This window comes from Phocoena phocoena, chromosome 4 (genome assembly GCF_963924675.1).
Source record: "Phocoena phocoena chromosome 4, mPhoPho1.1, whole genome shotgun sequence".
NCBI classification, from domain to species: domain Eukaryota; kingdom Metazoa; phylum Chordata; class Mammalia; order Artiodactyla; family Phocoenidae; genus Phocoena; species Phocoena phocoena.
Window position 1 is genome coordinate 98,074,631 of NC_089222.1, and position 20,807 is coordinate 98,095,437.

Consider the following 20,807-nt stretch of genomic DNA (forward strand, 5'->3'; position numbering starts at 1 on the left):
AACCATTTTCATGGATAAGGACCACATCTATAACTATTATATTTTATAAATAGAAATAAGTCCATTTTTAACCATTACTCACTTAGTCTATATTTCAGTGTTGGACCATATGCCCTAATGATCTGTTCTATTTTTTTCCATTTTTGTTTATTTTTAGTGTTCCATTAAATACCACTTGATTTCAAATGTAATCTTTTATAAACCAGCAGCTCAGATAATACAGAGATTAATTCTCATGTCACTGGAAATGGTTTTTCAAGAAAGAATTAAGAAAGATAACAAAAAGAGAGTGAAACATATTCTTCATTCCCCAGGTTGACTTCTGTCAGTAATCTTTCTTTTAATTGATAGGCATGTATTCACCTCTAGTAAATGCATCCAAATTCAGATGCTTCTCCATATCCCTTCTACACTAAAGTAGAAATAGGTACACCATAGAGATTGGCCACAGCCTGGGTCCTTGGACAACTCAAATTACTTATAAGGTGTCATTTTCTGATACATCAAGAGCATGCTGACATAGATTTAAATCCCAGACCAACTGTGTTCTAGATAATGCAACTTGGATCTATAATTAGCCTCTTTGAACTTCAGGGTTTTTTAATTTATAATAATAATAATTCTTATTGCTATCAATTTATTGTGAGTATAAGACTTAACAGAGAGTAGTATTACCATTTGTTATTTTCATGCTGTATTGACCAGATAGTGATGTTCCCAATATTTATAATAATTATGTTCTAAGTGAATTATCTCATAATAGGGCAATAAAACCCTCTGAGGGGGAAAAAACAGACCAATTATTGTGTCAGTTCTCTGTAGATTTTCTTATATCTTTACTGTTAATGAAATTATTTTTTAAATCCCCTATTTAAAATAAGAAATATTGACACATACTTTTTTGTTGTTGGTGGTAGATTTTTATAATGTTCGTGGATTTATGAAAAGCTATTATCACTTTGAAGCATTAAAAAGGGAAGATATATACATTCTAAGACAAGAATTCTGAGAAAAATTCTAAATACCTTTTTAATCATGAAGGGAACTTCTAGATCCATTTTGAAAACTACAGTCTTTCAGGACAAAAATAGTATTAAATTAACATTTAAAACTTGAGTCAAAAGAAAATTAGAAAAGATGTGCTATAAGTGTTGAAGTATACTAAAAGGCTAAGGTGATATTACAAAGAATATCACACAGTCGATGAGGAATGACCCAAACAAAGATGTTTTTTGAAGGTGATTGCTTTCATGGATAACCAGCTGGAGTGTCATATAAATTGCTCTTTTGGTGACAAAGCAGCACTTGAATCTTTCCAATTGGAATCTCTCAAATTTTTGTGATCCTAGTTTCAAAACACAACTCGGGGATAATAAGGAATAGTAAAAGATATAATAATAATAGGTACCACCTGTTGAGCAAAATACATGCAAAATACTATTAAGCACTTTCCATATGTTCCTTCTTTAATCCCTACAAGCAACACTATGAAGAGACACTATGGACATTTTACAGATGGTAAAACTGAGACTGAGATCCAGGCAAGTGGCTTGGTCTGTCTCTTCCCATTAAGTCATGCAGTTTCCATTTTTTAAAATCAATTTTACTTCCTTTCTAATTACTCTGATCTTTTTCTAGTAAATGTCCCTTCACAGCTGAGGAAAAGATATAAAACGAACATAATTGAATTTGGGCTCCTACCTCTCCCTCTCTTTAGAATAGAAAGCCAACTGAGACATAGGTTGGGAGCAGAGAGTCTGAGGAAGGAGTCTTAAATATGGGCCATTAGTCCTTTAATAGCTGCACTAATGTGTCCAGATACAATGACCATTGCCTTCCAGTTTAATTTCAAATTTTCAAAAGGATGGTCATGGGAAATTACTCAGAAAAAGTGATCCTCCTTTTTGGCTTTTTAAAATTCACCAGTAAAGATCCTTCCCAAATTAAAATTGGTGATTATAAGTCTCCATGAGTTACTCTATAATTTCAGTTTTATTTCCGATATCCATCTCCTACCTTTGGTCTCAGTGCTAACAGCAGAAATCCCCAGTAACTTGCCAGCTCCTTTTCAACCTTCCCACTTTCCCTGATGCCCACCACTTGTGTATTTCTTCATACTGATGAAGCTGTTTTTGAGTAGGGTTTTGTTGGTTGGTTGGTTGTTTTTGTTTGATTTTTTTTAACCCTCTGTGTGATCTTGTCACATGCATTAAACTGAACCCCAACTGAGAGCAGGGAAAGTAAATTAGTACATTATATTCTCTTAGTCTGAAAGTCTCTTTCGTTTGATTAGCCCTACAAATTCGTAGAAACCTGCCCTTAAGTTAAATTTATGCAGATCTCTATGCAGACTTTGAGGGCATAATTTTTTTAATTCAAGGATAATTATCAAGGGGGTAGATGTTAGCAGTATGTACAAAATTTATGTAACTTACTTAAGCAGTAGGTAGCAAAATCCCATAATTCTGTAGTTCAAAATAATGAACTATAGAAAAGTATAGTTCATTGTTCATTTGATTAACTGTTATTGCTGCTGTGGTTTTGAACTCCATTTTTTGGAGCAGTACCATGTAGTCAGTGACATTTCCCCAGCTATATTGTGAAGCCCCATGAGCAGGAAATGTGCTTCTACTGAAACACTGCTCCTCATACAGTGTTTTTTACAAAGCCACACTGGGCTTTCCAGCAATGGCAGACGATCCGACTTACCTAACAAAATCATAGGTTATCCATAACCAACACCACCATAGGAGCATCAACAGTCTTCACAGTTACCAGACCTTTGCTGCTCTGGTAAAGAGAAAACAGAAATGGTCAATGAGCAACTTCCCAAATGCTTTGGGAGCTTCATCATCCTCTGACAGTCCCCATTTGGAAGTTGCTAATGTGTACGTCTCTAGACCCACAATCTTGTTGCTCACTTTTATGAGAGTTGAATCTGTTATGCGGTTAGCTTCGAGAACATTCAGTCCACCAGAGCATAAAGACAAGTATCTGTTGGCTTTTTTTGCTTTTCAGAATATGAAGTTATATCCAGAGAAAATGGGTCATTCAGTGGGAAGAACAAGTCCATTCAAACTACAAATCAAACCTTCTCCACAGTAGAAAATCTAAAACCAGACACAAGGTGAGCCACCAGTGCTATTACAGGTGAATTCTGAGAGTGCAAAAATCATAACAAAGGAGTAAAATGACAATGTCCTTCTCTATCTTAAGGGAGGGTCAGGTTTGCATTTCATTCTTTGGCTTTCCATACACAGCACTAGATACCCCTAGAGTCATGGTTTACAAATATGCAAGTTATTGGTGGGGATACAAGAGCTGACAAGATGGTCTTGTAAGTTAACAGTATAGCTGGGAACACTGAAAGATAGAAGGCCATTAATATCAAACATTGATATTAAATACCAAAATTTAGAGGAGGAAAAGTCTATAGACCAGAGACAACTGGAGTGTGGATGGTGTAAACTAGATTTGAAGCACAGAAGAAGTTGCCTGGCATGCTGGAAGGACAGGGCAAGGAAACAAAAGCCATGTGACAAATGTAGGTGAAAGTTTGTAATAGTTAATGCTTAGTATAGCTACAGACTAGTCCCAGACACAGTAACCCTTTGCTTTTGGGTCTTTTTAATATAGACCAATGAGAATAGATTTTTGAAAATGGACATATATAATATTAACAACTGTTCAATAATAAACAACTTTTCTTGGCATTCCTTACTACACATTGATACCAGGTTGTTTATCTTGCTGTATAGTTTTGTGATTCCTTTTTAAATCTAAAATACCTAATATTTTATCAGTTCATTTTATTATTTCAAGAAAAATAAGGGCCTTAGGCGTTTCTAGAAATGTAGTCGGGAAAGGGTTTTTTGTTTTTGTTTTGTTTTACATGGCGAAATTATCAAATGTATTGCTCAAGGAGATTCTCAAATGGATACAGCCAAGCATTTCCATGATAAAGCCAATGTGCTAAATTCATTTCTGGACCAAATTTCACTCTCTGTGAAAAATCGATTTCTTCCTTCAAGCTCCAAAACATTGTCTGATAAACTGTCTATACTTTCAGTATAAAACAAAACAAAAACACCCCTGACATCTTACGTTATAGTATCCCAAGCAACATAGATCAATTTTCACACAATCAGTTTTTCCAGATTGAGTATTTCATAACTTGATAAAGTTCCTCAGTGTTGAAAAAGATCAGTGGAGGTGAAGACTGGAACTTCAGCATCAAAGATTTTTTTTTTCATGTTTTATTTCTTGTATCTTTCATTGTCATGTGACTGAATTGAATTGGGTATTGATTGTGACACCCAGAAGAGCCTCTTTGGGCTCTGACAGCAGGGAGACTTTTCTAATCTTTTCAGGAGAAAAGGAAGTATCTAATTCATTATAGATGGTTTGCTGTATATAAACTGTAGTCCTATACAGCAAAAACAACACTTTTCCAGCAGTGTATGTTTTCTTCTTTTAAGTTCTCTGAGTTGTAATATGGAGAATTTTGCAACTGCTAATTTTCTTGAAGGTATTAAGTTAGCCAAAATAAGCCTATATTTCAGTAAAAGCCCATTTGATGATCTTGGTTCTGTTTCCTTAGCAAGATTAACAGGGAGAGAGCCTATAATTTATTTTAAGGAAAGAGTAAAAGAGAAAAGGTCATTTAATTTGGACTTTTTAATAGGTGGATTTGGGCTTACAAAACTTGGCTTTTCTCTGCAGTTTCTTGCTTTTTATTCCACTTAAGAAAAAGTGAGCTGTGTAGTACACAGAACGTACATTGAAGGGCATCCAATTTCTAAATGTTCATTGTATTCCTTTTCTGAATCAGGCTGTTCTCGGATTTCACAGTGCACCTATTAGCTCATAATCAGAGGTAGAATAATGCCAGTGACATTTTAAACCTGATTTGTTGGTAAAAGGTTGGGGTCTGCATTCAGCTAACATTTACTGAGTGCCGACAATGTGCTCAGCCCTGTGCTTGGTGTTGTGCCTACAAACAGGAGTAAGCATGGTACCTGCCCTTGAGGAGCTCGAGGCTAGTGGGGTAGGTCGCTAATGACCGATTATTCTACACAAAGTGGTGAGAGTTCTGGTAGAAGTCTGCACCAGGGGCGACAGAAGCCCAGAGTGGGCGGCACATCGCAAAGTGTGGGGAAATTAGGAAAAACTTCCTGGGGGAGGTGACCCCTAGGCTGAGGCGTGAAGGAGGAGTAGGCTGGACCCAGCTAAGTGACAGTTAAGAGAAAGGAATGTCAGGGAGGATAGCACACCTCAGAGCAGTGGCCCGAAATGACACGGTTGTGTGTGGTGAATAACGGGCTGTTTTCACCAGTGTGAGGGGTGAAAAGTGGACAGAAGCCATAGAAGCCGAGAGAAGCAGAAGCCAAGTTAGGGAGGGCCTTCTGCGCCAGATCAAGAAACATGGTCAAGTGATGGGGAGACCCTAAAAGATGGTAACTGGGGAGTGCCTTGCTCTGACTTTCATTTTCATTCTGACTTTCATTTAGTTGGAATAATCACTTTTGATACTAGAGCTACTTATAATGAATAGCAGTTGGTAGAACAAATCTAACTAAAAGAACTTTTTGTTAATTTCTTTCATGAGTACCATTCTGGCATCTGACCTAATTTGTCAAATAGGTACATAAGAGAAACGTGCCTTTGGGCTGAGCTGGATTTCATTCTGGAATCACAGGACCGATCAGGTCATGGGGTTCACATCTAGCTTCTGGTTGTAATTGTTTCAGACTCAGCTACAACCTTGTCCTCTTTATCCCACCCTCCTCCTATGTGTCTTGCTTGTCTCTGCTGTCTGTCATCAGTGTACCTTCTAAGGAGGACCCCTGCAACCTATCCTTATCCCAAGACGAGCAAAGCCCAAAGGAAGCCCTTTCTGGATTTGTCTTAAGAAAAAGCAGTATTAAACTAAGATTAGGAATCCCTGTAATCAGAACTCCATGCCAAGTTTTACAACTTGGCATAAATTTGGGGCCACTATGCATGTCTGTATGTGGCTTATTTAATGTTATTTTTCGTTTGGTACAATTAAATGAAATCCATTTAGATATAAAGACTGTTAATGTTCATAAATGTGATTTGACCAGGATTATATTGATAGTCCCTAATGGGTCATGATTTAAAAGTTGTATATCAGTAGTTTGAAGTAAAGAACATTCTCACACTGGGGACAAATATAACATACATGGATATAAATTTTCTAATGAAAATTATTTAGTCTATGCCATGGGAAACTTTGTGGTGGTCTAGTAGTTCAGTAGATCCCAGCCCCCACTGAGCTTGTAAATATATTCTGCACTGTCAGAGGTATGATGGAGATTAATCTGTCTATCTAATGGGCAAAAATGTTTTGAGCTGAAATATTAAAATTATGTGTTGAAACCCCTATTGGTCAAATAACCAAGGAAGAATAAAGTGAAGTCAAATCATTTCATTTACTTTGAGATTTCTGAGCCTAAAGTTACCTGAGGAAACAAAACTAACACCCACGAAACATCATAACATAGAATAAAAGAACATGCCGATGTAGGACTTACACTCAGGTTCTGCAATTTAGAAGAGGAGAGAAAGCCTCGTGGAATACTTGAGACAAGAACTTGACAGTAAAGGATAGGATGGCATGAAGCAGGCCGGCAAGAAAAGAAAGAACAGTAGTATTCCACGTGAAATCCACGTGCACAACTTAGGTGAAATATAAGTAGTCTTCAAAGTTACTACTGACAGCAAGGCTACAGCAAGTATAATAAAACTACGAGTTCCCCAATGTAGGTTTGTTGGCTCTTTTGATGCAAGCTTTTTCCATACTGTCTTACGTTGTTAAGGCAACGTTCCTTTCTATTGTATCTTCTCTACCCCAACCATGATCCAAGATTAATGTTAATAAAAGACTCCCTGTAAAATAAAAAGGAAGTAGTTAGCAGGTGGTTTTTATTAGCTATAAAGAATGACTTCAGTCACATTTCATTACTTGAGGAAAATTTTGAGTCAAAATACATAGTAAACTCCCTAAATAAGCAAACTTTGAATTATAGCTGTTAAAATTCCCCCATGAGGTTCTGGAATTCCCTCTTTGAAAAGCTGGAAGATAATAACTTCTGAAAGAATATCTAGCTTTTTTCCAATTCTAGGAGACACATATAAAGAATTTATTTTAGTCGCATTTTCCATCATTTGTCCTGACTAAAAAACAGGAGCTCTAAAAACAGGTGATAATTACTGGCTAATCGTTACACAGTGACATAGGTGGAGTAGAGCTTGGTGTTAGAACATCCAGGAGAATCAAGGCAGAGAAAATAGATCTACAGGGCTTTAGGGGATAAAAATTCTAAGTGTTCACACACCTATTCTAGAATCAAAAAGACAGTCAATGATGTTACCGTCTCCCTGCCCATTTTTAACGACTTAGCCAACTTTTATTTACTCTGCAGAAGCTCAAAAAATAACCCACAGTATGGGACCATCCAGCAGGTGTCTTGCTGCTGGGAGAGTTCAGCTGCATACCTGGCGTGAGATGTTTCTGTCTCTAGAAAACACAGCCGCTTGGCTGCCCTGAGGAACCTGGGTGCAGCTCCCAGGGCGGCACAGCAGGGACAGGCCCGGCCTTGCTGATGGCTTCTTGCAGCTGGGGTGATAGATGTACGCAAGGAAGAGGGGCTGTTTGTGGGCAGCCAGAGCTGTTTTAGTCAGGTGAAGCAGGAGATCTGTGAACAGAGGCAAGAGGCTGTGGCACAACTCTATCACATTCTTTGGAGGATCCCTCTCTCACCCCCGTCCCTAAAATACAAAGAAAATGTAGAGATGTTAGTGTCCACTGAATCAGTACCCATCTAGGCCACTCTCCAATATTTATTTTCCACTTAATTTTTTTCCCCATGAAACCTCATTGTGTGGCTCTTGTTGAACTAAAAGAAAAATATTACGAAGAGCCTCTCCTGTCCGGAGCCAACTACTTTGTTTGCAAAGACCACTATGATTATATTTAGTTCTGTGAATGGAAGAAATGATAAAGTATATGGCTTAAAAAATTGTGTTGCACCACTGCTTAAAAGGATACAAAGTGTGGACTAATTGATCTTGAAATCTCTCCCAGCTCTAAAATGATGTAATCTTATGCTATCTGAAGCCATGCACAGAATCAGTGGGAAAACTGGAACTGAAAATAAAACCAAAACCTAGGTCCATCTTACAGCAAGTAGAATTGTCCTGTTAAACCATTTTTGCTTTGAATCGATGTCTGTGGTCTGTGATTTGTTTTCAGACAAATTATTTGAGACCCTGTGTCTCCTTGCTTGGCTAAAAAACTGAAGAATCCACTTTGTGTGCTAGACATACATGTGGTCTAGCGATTTCCTATGGAAAAGGCACTCTGTCTGAGAATTAAGATAAATCAAGTTTACTTAACCTGCTCAAGTACTTCAACTGTCGTCTGTGGTTTGGGAGGATTCTGGAGAACAGTTCTTCCTCTAAGACTAAAACCTACCAAAGTTTCCTGTAGCTGACAGCAAAGATAGTTTGGGACCGTTGGTTTATGTTGTTTGACTTAATAAAACCTTGGCACTAAAAATAAACTGGAATAGAGGCAGCAACTTCTTGTATACTGTAAATCTGATTGAACAAACCAGGTATGTGGAATGGCCATTATGCCCTTATTCATATGGTTTTTGTGAAATTCTGGTCTCTGCAGTCTATGAACTTACAATATACTTCTCGTTGGCTCTGTAGAAAGGAATAAAATAAGCTGCCAGAGCACTGGGCATTTTATTTAGTTTTATTGTAGGTCTGAGCAGCAGCAGAATAATTGCTTCCTCATTAAAGAAGGAAGAAATTGAGTTGATTGCTCAGGTTTGCAACTTTTCATCAGGCAGAAGAACAGCTAAGAGCACGGAACTCCACTAGTCTCTAAAAAGAGCAATTCTTCTTTTCATATCGCCATATGCTTTTTTTTTAACATCTTTATTGGAGTATAATTGCCTTACATTGTTGTGTTAGCTTCTGCTGTATAACAAAGTGAATCAGCTCTATGTATACCTATGGCCCCACAACCCCTCCCTCCTGCATCTCCCTCCCACCCTCCGTATCCCACCCCTCTAGGTGGTCATAGCATCGAGCTGATCTCCCTGTGCTATGCTGCTGCTTTTTATTCCTTTTCACCTTGAGCTCCTCAGTATCTAGGGAGGGGGTGCGAGATACTCATAGCAACACTACGGAATTAGAGTGCAGCCCAGATTTGGAATTTGTGTGTCCCCTCACAGAAATGGGAGAGAAAAGAAATGTCCCTAAGGACCTACTAGGCAGCTAATTAATGATCCCTGATGCCTGCTGATGCCCGGCTCCTCTCTCTTCTGTCCGATTTAGGCTTATTTTGTCCTCGAAGTATCTCCGCAGCTCTGCCCTTTGCTTCTCATCTGTATTCCCAGGCCAGCACAATGCCTGCACATGGCAGGTATCCAGAAATGCTTTCCATAACCCTGCAGTGTCCTTGGAGAACTGACTGATTTGATTTCCCTATTCCACTGCTCTTTACTCTTTTTTTTTTTTCTTTTTCCCCTCTTCCCTTTCTTTCCCTCTGACTGAAAACCAACCTGAATGGGGCCCAAATATTTCAAGATGACACTAGGGGCCAATCAGCTAACAAAACAATTCAAACCAACAAAGAGCTACGGGGCGGGGGGGGGGGGCTTTCTATATAAAAAGTGGTTGCCTGAGGTTTATGAGCTTTTGTTAAGTTTATCAAGTAATGAAAACTATACTTCACCTGTATATTATGGGTAAAAATAGAGGAAAATCGTTATAGGGAGGAGCAAAGGAAGGGGAGGCGGGGAGAAGTGTCTGCCCTAACCAGACCTGGAGGTTTACCTCAGGCTAGATCCCACAGGTTGGAGCTTCCCTATCTCTGTCAGTTTTGCCCGTGAACCACAGATGCCCTTCTTATAACCTTTACAAACACAAAAGCAAGTATGTGGACATAGAACAGTTCTGCCTTGAGAGTTCTATGGCAGTGTGTGTCAAATTCCCCAAGAATAGAAGCACCTTTAAAATAATTTTTTAGAGATATAATACTAGAGAATATTTATAATGACTTACTATGTGCCTGGTACCTTGCTTTTACATGTATCATCTCATTTAATCCTCATAAGAAACTCACATGTTTGCACTCACATAAATGCACTCATATACCCTTATGAGGTTATAATTACTATAATTGATAGTATCCTCACAAATACCATTATTATCCTCATCTTTATACTTGAGGAAATTGAGGCTCAGAGAGATTAAGTTACTTACCTTAAAGTTACACATTAGTGCAGCTGTGAACCCAACTCTTTCTGGCTCCAAAACCCATGGCCTTAACCACAGAGCCATGCTGCTTTCTGATAGGGCAGCTGGGAAAATTGTTTTTGTTTGGATCCATACCTATCTGGGCAAAACCAGGCATGGCTTCTGCCAGGGGTGTTATTCATTTGGCTTGTCCTCTACAAGGCCCAAAGGCTTGACTGCAGCTGTCACCTGGACTGTACTCCACTTAGATATTCATTTTGATGAAGTAGGTCTTAGAAATAGCTTTTTAAATTTAATTTTCATTTTTATCAGAAGAACATGTACATGGTTTTAAAGCTCAAATACTACAAAGCAGTTCGTTCCTATTCCTAAATTCCATTTGCCAGAAGCAACAATTTTCAATAATTTTCTTCTTTTTTCAGCTTTATTAAGGTATAATTGATGAAAAAAATTATAAGATACTTAAAGCGTACAACGTGACTTGATATACATATACATTATGAAAGGATTCCCCCTGAATTAATTAATATATCTATTACATCATATATTTACTATTTTTTAATTGGTGAGAACATTTAAATTATAATCTCTTGGCAAATTTCAATTATACAGTACAGTGTTTCAACTATAGTCACCATGTTATTCATTAGCTCCTCAGATCCTATTCATCTTACAACTGAAGTTTGTACCCTTTTACCAACGTCTATTTACCCCAGCCCTTGCAGTCACTTTTCTACTCTCTCCGTTTCTATGAGTTTGACGTTGTTTTTTAAAGATCCACATATAAGTGATACCATGAACTCTTTGTCTTTCTCTGCCTGGCTTATTTCACTTAGCATAATGCCCTCCAGTTTCATTCATGTTATCGCAAATGACAGGATTTACTTTATTTTTAAGGCTGAATAACACTCCATTGTGTGTGTGTGTGTATACACATACATACGTACAGTTGACCCTTGAACAACATAGGTTTGAACTGCATGGGTCCACTTACATGTGGATTTTTTTCAATAAATACAGTACCTGTATTTTCATTTTACAGATCTTTGACTAAAGTTTGTGTTTGATTAGAGATCATAATATGCAGAATCAAAAGAATTAGGGTTTGAGTCCTGATTCTATCCAAACTTTTCAGCTTCTTGCCCTTGGGTGAGTCATTTATCAATTCCTCCATTTTTGAGGCAGAGATAGCAATACTCAGATTTTCACCTGCTTGGGGGGTTGGCACCTGTAACCCTCCACATTGTTCAAGGGTCAGCTGTATGTATGTGTATGTGTGTGTGTGTGTGTGTGTGTGTTTGTGTATACACATCATAATTTCTTTATCGATTCTTCTGTCAATGGACACTTAAGTTGTTTCCATACCTTGCCTAGAGTGAATAATGCTGCTATGAACATGGGAGTACAGATATCTTTTCAAGATAATGATTTCATTTCCTTGGATATACACCCAGAGGTGGGATTACTGGGTCATATGGTAGTTCTATTTTTAATTTCTTGAGGAACCTCCATATTGTTCCCCAGAGTGACTGTGCCAGCTTACATTCCTACCAGCAGTGCACAAGGGTTCCCTTTACTCCACATCCTCACACCAGCATTTGCTATCTCTTGTCTTTTAGATAATAGACATCCTAACAGGTGTGAGGTAATATCTCATTGGGGTTTTGATTTCCATTTCTCTGATGATTAATGATGTTGAGCATTCTTTCATGTACCTATTGGCTATTTGTATGTCTTCTTTTGAAAAGTGTCTTTTCAGGTCCTTTGCCCATTTCTTAATTGGGTTATTTGCTTTTTTGCTATTGAGTTCTGTGAGTTCTTTATATATTTTGGATATTAACCACTTATCAGATACATGATTTGCAAATATTTTCTCCCGTTCTATAGCTTGCCTTTTCATTTTGTTGATGTCTCCTTTTGCTGTGCAGAAGATTTTCAGTTTGATATAGTCCCACTTATTTATTTTCGCTTTTGTTGCCTTTGCTTTTGGAGTCAGATCCAAAAATTATTGCCTAGACTGATATCAAGGAGCTTATCACCTATTTTTTCTTTGAGGAGTTTTATGATTTCAGGTTTCGTGTTCAAGTCTTTGAACCATTTTGAGTTGATTTTTAGGTATGGTATACAATAGGAGTCCAGCTTCATTCTTTTGCATGTGGCTATCCAGTTTTCCCAACACCATTTATTCAAGGGAATAGCCTTTCCCCATTGTGAATCCTTGGCTCCTTGGTCATAAATTAATTGACCATATACATGTAGGTTTATGTATGGGCTCTCTATTCTGTTCCATTGATCTATGTGTCTTTTTTTATGCCCATACCATACTGTTTTGATTATTATTGCTTTGTAATATAGTTTGAAATCAGGACATGTGAGGCCTCCAGCTTTGCCTACTTAGGGTCTTTTGTGATTCCATATGAGTCTTAGAAATGTTTTTTCTATTTCTGTGAAAAATGCCATTGGAATTTTGATATGGATTGCATTGAAACTGTAGATCACTTGGGGTAGTACTGACAGTTTAACAATATTAATCCTTTCAATCCATGAATGTGGAATATCTTTCATTTTATTTGTTGTTTCTTCAATTTCTTTCATCAATGTCTTAAAGGTTTTAGTGTACAGATCTTTCATCTCCTTAAAATTATTCCTAAGTATTTTATTATTTTCGAGGCTATTGTAAATTTTGAGGCTATTGTAAATGTAAATTGTTTGCTTAATTTCTCTTTCTGATAGTTTGTTTTCGGTATATAGAAAACCAACAGATTTCTATATATTAATATTGTATCCTGCAACTTTACCAAATGTATTAGTTCTAGCAGCTTTTTGGTGGAGCGTTTAGGGTTTTCTATATATAATGTCATGTCATCATCTGCAAATAGAAGTTTTACTTCTTCCTTTCCAATCTGGGCATCTTTTAATTTCCTTCTCTTGACTAATAGCTTCCAGTGCTATGTTGAATAAAAGTGGTGAGAGTGCGCATTCTTGTCTTGTTCCTGATCTTAGAGGAAAAGCTTCCAGCATTTCATCATTGAGTATGATGTTAGCTCAATGGGCTTGTCATATAAGCCTTTATTATGTTGAGGTACATTTCCTCTGTACCAAGTTTGTTGAGTTTTTATCAAGAAAGAATGCTGAATTTTGTCAAATGCTTTTTCTGAATCTATTGAGTTCACATAGGTTATATAGATTTTTATTCCTCATTTTGTTAATATGGTATATCACATTGATTGATTTCTGGCTGTTGAACCATCTTTGCATTCTTGGAATGAATCCCACTTGATCATGGTTTATGATCCTTCTAATGTACTGTTGAACTCAGTTTGCTAATATTTTGTTGAGGATTTTTGCATCTATGTTTCATCAGGAATATTGGATTATAATTTTCTTTTCTTGTAGTGTCCTTGTCTGCTTTGGTATCAGCGTAATGCTGGCCTCAGAAAATGAGTTTGGGAGTTCCCCCCTCCCCTTCAATTTATAGGAAGACTTTGAGAAGGATTGGTGTTAATTCTTCTTTAAATGTTTGCTAGAATTCACTGGTAAACCCATCTGGTCCTGGGCTTTTGTTTGTTGGGAAGTTTTTGATTACTGACTCAATCTCCTTCCTAGTAATTAGTCTATTCAAATTATCTATTTCTTCATGATTTAGTCTTGGTAGGTTGTATGTTTCTAAGAATTTATACAATTTTCTAGGTTATCCAATCTGTTGGTGTATAATTGTTCATAGTAGTCTCTTATGATCCCTTGTATTTCTGTAGCACCAGTTGTTATGTCTCCTTTTATTTCTGATTTTCTAATTTTATTTGAGTTCTTTTTCTTAGTTACTGTAGCTAAAGGTTTGTCAGTTTTATTTATCTTTATAAAAAAACAGCTCTTAGTTTTGTTGATCTTTTGTATTGTTTTTTGGTCCCTATTTCTTTTACTTCTGCTCTGATCTTTGTTATTTCCTTCCTTCTACTAACTTTGGGCTTAGTTTTTTCTTCTTTTTCTTATTCCTTGAGGTGTAAAATTAGGTTGCTTATTTGATATCTTTCTTTTTTCTTAATGTAGGCATTTATTTCTATAAATTTCCCTCTTGGAATTGCTTTTGAGGCATTCCAAAATTTTGGTATGTTGTCTTTTCATTTTCCTTTGGCTCAAGATATATTTTGATTACTCTTGATTTTTTTTCTTTGACCCATTCGTTGTTCAGTAGCATGTTTGTTGTTTAATCTCCACATATTTGTGAAATTTCCAATTTCTTCTTTTAACTGATTTCTATTTTCTTACCATTGTGGTTAGAAAATACACTTTATATGATTTCCATTTTCTTAAATTTATTAAGGCTTGTTTTGCAGCCTAACAGATGACTTATCCTGAAGAAAGTTTCATGTGCTCTTCAGAAGAAAGTGTATTCTGTTGCTTTTGGATGGAATGTTCTTTATATGTCCTTTAGGTCCATCTGCTTTAACATTATGTTAAGTCCAGTGTCTCCTTATTAATTTTCTGTATGGGTGTTCTATATATACGTTGTTGAAAGCATGGCATTGAAGTTCCCTGTTATTACTGTAGTGCTATTTCTTCCACAGATCTGTTAATATTTGCTTTATATACTAAGGCCCTCCTATGTTGTGTACATGTTTACAGATGTTATATCCTCTTGATAAACTGACCCCTTTATCATTATATAATGACCTTCTTTGTGTCCTATCACAATCTTTGGCTTAAAGTCTATTTTGTCTTTTATAAATATAGGTATCCCTGCTGTCTTTTGGTTTCCATTTGCATGGAATATCTTTTCCATCCCTTCTCTTTCAGTCTATGTGTATCCTTAAAGGTGAAGTCAGTCTCTTTTAGGAGAATTAGATGGGTCTTGGTTTTTTAATCCATTCAGCCACTCTGTATTTTAATTAGAGTTTGGTCCATTTACATTTAAAATAATTACTGATAGATATGGACTTACTATTGCTATTTTTTTCATTATTTTCTGGTTGTTTTATAATTCCTTTGCTCCTCTCTTCCTCTCTTCCTTTGTGATTTGATGAATTTCTGTAGTGTTATGCTGTGATTCTGTTCTCTTTTTTGTGTGTGTGTATCGATCATTGGTTATTACTTTGTAGTTACCATGAGGTTTACATAAAACGTCTTATGTCTGTTTTAAGTTGATGACAACTTCAAACACACAAAAACTCTACTTTTTTACACTCTTCTCTCCACGTTTTGTTTTTATGCCACAATTTACTTTTTTTTTTTTTTTTTTTTTTTTTTTTTTTGCGGTATGCGGGCCTCTCACTGTTGTGGCCTCTCCTGTTGCGGAGCACAGGCTCCGGACGCGCAGGCTCAGCAGCCATGGCTCACGGGCCCAGCCGCTCTGCGGCATGGGGATCCTCCTGGACCAGGGCACGAACCCGTGTCCCCTGCATCAGCAGGCGGACTCTCAACCACTGTGCCACCAGGGAAGCCCCACAATTTACATTTTTACACTGTATACCCATTAACAAATTATTATAGTTAGTTATTGTAATATTTTTGTCTTTTAACTCTCATATTAGAGTTAGAAGTGATTTACCCATGACAATTTCAACATTAGAGTATTCCAAATGTAACTGTGTATTTACTTTTACCATTGAGTTTTATACTTTATCGTTTTCCTATTACTAATTAGCATCCTTTTGTTTCCGTTTGAAGAACTCTCCTTAACATTTCTTATAAGGGTGATGTAGTGGTGATGAACTCTTTCAGCTTTTGTTTGTCTGGGAAACTTTATCTCGCCTTCAATTCTGAAGAGCAACTTTGCTGAGAATTTTTTCTTTTTTTTTTAGTTTCAGCACTTTGAATATATCTGCTGGTCCCTTCTGGCCTGAAAGTTTCTGCTGAAAACTCTGCTGATATTGCTATGGGAGCTCCCTTGTACATAACAAGTTGTTTTTCCCCTGCTGCTTTTAAGATTCTTTCCTTGTCTTTAATTTTTGACAATTTTATTATCATTAATGTGGATCTCTTAAAATTAATGTGGGTCTCATGGTGTGGACCTCTTTGGATTCCATTTGGAACTCTCTGGCCTTCCTTTATCTGGATGTCTGTTTCTTTACCCTGGTTAGGAAAGTTTTCAGCTGTTATTTCTTTGAATAAGCTTTCTACCCTCTTTCTTTCCCTCTCCTCGTTCTGGGACTCATATAATGCATATCTTGATCCACTTGATGGTGTCCCATACATCTCTCAAGCTTTTTCATTGCTCCTCTGATTGGATGAATTTCACTGCCCCATCTTTGCATCCACTGACCATTTCTTCCACTTATCTAGTCTGCTGTTGAACTCCTCTAATGAAGTTTTCAGGTCAATTATTATATTCTTAACTCTGTGTTTTCTGGTTTGGCACTTTTTAATATTTTCTATCCCTTTGTACTTTGTTTACGCATTGTTCTCCTGACCTTGGTAAGCATCTTAATGACTTATTTTGAACTCTTTATTGGGTAAATCACTTGTCCATTTCATTAAGATCTGTTTCTGGAGATTTTTCTTGTTCTTTTGCTTGGAACATATTCTTGTTTCTTCATTTTCCTTGAAACATATTCTTGTTTCTTCATTTTCCTTGATTCTCTGTTTGGTTTCTGCACATTAGATAAAACAGCCGCCTCTCCCAGTCTCAATAGAATGGTCTCAGGTAGGAAATGAACCTCTTGAATCAGCCCAACCTGAGCTCGTAGTTGTTTCTCAAACCTCTAAGATTGTCCAAGCAACTTTCTTTGTTCTTAGTGGCTCCTGGTAGCTGGGGGTATGCCAAAACTCATGAGTGTCCCAAAGGGGAGGAACACAGTCAGCATCTACATGCAGGCTGATTATAAGCTGGGCCCTAGGCAGCAGGTGGGAAATTATGTAGTTAAGCCGCTTCCAGGGTGTTGACTTTAAAAATATTCACAACCTAAAAGTTGAGAGTTATATTTTATTTGGTGGGCGTTTTTAGGACTTCAAGCCTGGGAGGCAGCATCTCAAGTAACCCTGGGAGAACTGCTCTGCAGAGGCAAGGCAGGGAACCAGGATAGTTTTGCAACAAAGAGCAGGTAGTCAGAACATCAAAAGATTACTGTTAAAGAAAACCAGATATCCCAAGTTAAGGAATTTAGCACTTTTCTTTGTATGGGAAGATGCAAGAGTCTAGGCTTACTGAAATCATTCCTTTGATATGCACCTCAGCTATCTGGGGCCAGTGTTTTTACATCCTGAGTTTCCTCAGGGCTCACTGTAGGGAGTGGCTGCAGTCTGATGGCTGCTAGATGGCAGGTATTCTTTCCTTCCTGAGTTCCCTCAGGGCTCACATTGGAGGGCTGCAATTGCTGATGACTGTGACATCCTTTGTTTACTGATATGGCAGGAAATATTACATTTCTCAAGGGAAACACTAGGAGATGGCTGTTTTTGCCTGCTGGGCCCAGGATATAGTTAGGGCAGGGAGATAGGTTAGGGAAGTGTGTTCCTGCATCTATTAAAAACTGCTTTTTGTTTGCTAGTCCTGTGGAATTTGTGAACACAAGTCCACTGGCTCTCAGAGACAGGCAATATGGAGACCTATTCCTTGGGCAGCAGCTGCAAAAGCTGGGGTGTCAGCCATTTGTAAGAGCCCCTTCCAGGGAAATACTAGTGGCTTGGTTTTATTGTTGTAGCAGGCTGAAGGAAGAGGGCAGGGAAGGTGTATGCCAACTTCCCTGTTGCTGGGGAAGATCACAGACAACCCCTAAACATGTGCTAAAACTAAAAGCTTCACCCTCAGGTGTCAAGCTTTTAAAAGATGCATATAAACCCCTTTCAGGGAAAGATAGGAAGATGGGCATTTTTGCCTGCTTCCTCTGTGCTGAGCCCTGGGGGGCAGCTAGTTAAAAACTGCTTCTTTGCCACAGTCCTGTGGGACTCGTGAATGGCTAAGTAACACATTGGCTATCAGAGCCAGGTGATCCAAGGACTCATCCCTTTGGATGGAAGCTGTAAAGACTAGGGCACAGACATGTTTACAACCTCCTTCCAGGCAGATACTAGCAACTTTGAGCAGGCTGGAGAGAGAAGGTGGGAGAGCATCCAATGGCTCCCCTGGTCTCCAGAGAGGATCACAGCCCCCAGAGCTTGCTAAATTAAAATCCTGACCCTCAGGTTGCAGCTTTAAACACTGGAAGATAAACACACATCTTTCAGAGAAATATTGAGATAGGTGATTGTGCCCTTTTGCTCGGCCATAGTGAGTGCTCATGCACTTGTGAAGAAGTGGATTTGCTATATCCTTATGGGTCTCATAAACACAAGCCCAAATGGCTTTCAGAGCTGGATGTTTAGGGGACCCATCCCTCAGGTAAGAGTCTTAAAAGCTGGGATGCAGATGTGGGTTACAAACCCTTTGCTCCTCAGGAAGAAGTTGGGAGTTGGGGATTCCCTCCTGATTATATGGTGCTGTGTCAGGGATGGGATTTATGTCAAGTGTGTCTCAGCCTTTGCTACCCATTTTGATGGGGGTATTCTCTCATTTCCCCAATGCACAGGAGTTTTTCAGCTAGTTTCTGGATCTCTTTCAGAGGGAATTGCTCTATGTGCAGCTGTGTATTCAATGTGTCTGTGAGGGGAGGAAAGCTCAGGAGCTTCCTATGTTACCACCTTAGTCCTGCCTCTCTCATTCCCAATTATTTTAGCTATTTCTTCTGTTAATTAAATCCATATGTCTAGACTGACTATTTCTCCAAACGGTCAAGTGCTCAAGTCATCTATTTGTTACCTGTGTTTGTTTATGGCAACATCTCCTGGAAGCCCTCACCATCATCTTTTGCCTCTCTCCTCTGTCGAATCCCCCTAATTCCTATATCCCATGTCTTCCTTGTTTACTCGCTTTCTGGAATTTCTTGAGAAACACATCTTGAAGAAAGGTTATGGAAGATAATATTTTTGAGTTCTTACGTGTCTGAAAATATCTATGTTTTATTCTGATACTGTTGTTTAGCCAAACATAGATTGTAGGATAAAATGAACGCTTGAAAGCATTTTTCCATTATTTTCTAACTTCTAGAGCTGCTGAGATGTCACGTCATTCTGGTCCTGCATCCTTTGAATAGGACCTATTTTCTTCTCAGAAACGTTTAAGATCTTGTCTTTATCCCAGTACTCTGAAATTTTGCAATTTGTTTGCTTTAGTCTTTTTTCTTTTTTCACCTTGCTGGGCAAATATTAGGCCTTTTAAATCTAGAAACCCATGTTTTTCAATTCTGGGAAATCACTTAAAAACTTTCTAAGATAATTTTCTACCCTCCTTTTCCACTCCTCTCTCTTCTAGAACCTACTAGTTTTATATTCCCTGAAAAAATCTGCTCATTTCCATATTTTCTCTCATTTTTCAACTTTTTTTCTAGTATTTGTAAAATTTCCTTAACTTTATTTTCCAAACATTTTATTTGAAGTTTTATTTATTCTGTACTTTTTATTTTAAATAACTTTCTTCTCCTCTATGGGATTTTTCCACAGCTAAAATCCTATGCTTATTCCCTATGTATAATCAATATTTTCTCTGAGACATTACTCTCTTCTACCTACAGTGTCATAAATCTTGTGATAAAATGTGCTTCTTGGGAAAGATTTTGCCTTTTAAAATATATTCTGTTATATATTTTCTGTTTAATCAGCCAAAAATATGTGCCTTTTAGTTCTCATGCAGTTAATTAATTTAAAATGATTTCTTCAAAACTTGTCAAGTATCCTAAAACGGTGGGGAAAAAACCAAAAAACAATCCCCCAAAGTAGCTTATCAATATTTGTGGCCATTCTACAAATATAGCTGAAGTGTAAATAACTGTGAAATAAAAAGACATGGAAATAATTTCAGCAATCAGACTTGGCCAAAGCACAGAGCTTTTTGGCAATGGCCTGGAGTGTGGAATGCATTGCCTGCTTGAATCCAAGTCCAGGTGCCTGTGATTTCTTTTTCCACTTTCAGTTCACCATTTTTTTTTTTAATAAGTTCATCAGGCCTCTGAGCTAGAATTTAATCTGTGGAAAGTATTCTATGCCAGAGCACCCCATGTATGTGCAATTTATTTAAATGAGTGAGATGGGTGGCTTTATATCAGCAGTCTTACTGCAAAGGACAATGGCACCTTCTACCAGTTGATTAGTTTACAAAATGCTTTCATGTGCAGTTTTTCACTCTAAAAACCCTGAATGTTTTAATTCTATGACATAAATCACAGCAAGGTCCTTTTTGACCTACCTCCTAGAGAAATGGAAACAAAAACAAAAATACACAAATGGGACCCAGTGAAACTTAAAAGCTTTTGCACAGCAAAGGAAACCATACACAAGACCAAAAGACCTCAGAATGGGAGAAAATATTTGCAAACGAAGCAACTGACAAAGGATTAATCTCTAAAATTTACAAGCAGCTCATGCAGCTCAATATCAAAAAAAAAAAAAAAACCCAATCCAAAATTGGGCAGAAGACCTAAATAGACATTTCTCCAAAGAAGATATACAGACTGCCAATAAACATGAAAGGATGCTCAACA

At 37.6% G+C, this 20,807-nt stretch overlaps 1 protein-coding gene across 1 annotated transcript in view; it reads left to right on the forward strand.

The window, feature by feature from the left end:
* ABI3BP (ABI family member 3 binding protein) overlaps positions 1 to 20,807 on the forward strand; it is a 216,487-nt gene that overhangs the window by 188,433 nt on the left and 7,247 nt on the right. The window contains exon 63 of the mRNA XM_065875880.1: positions 3,019 to 3,127. Within this exon, the coding sequence (XP_065731952.1) occupies positions 3,019 to 3,127 (109 nt within the window). The remainder of the gene's footprint in view (positions 1 to 3,018; positions 3,128 to 20,807) is intronic.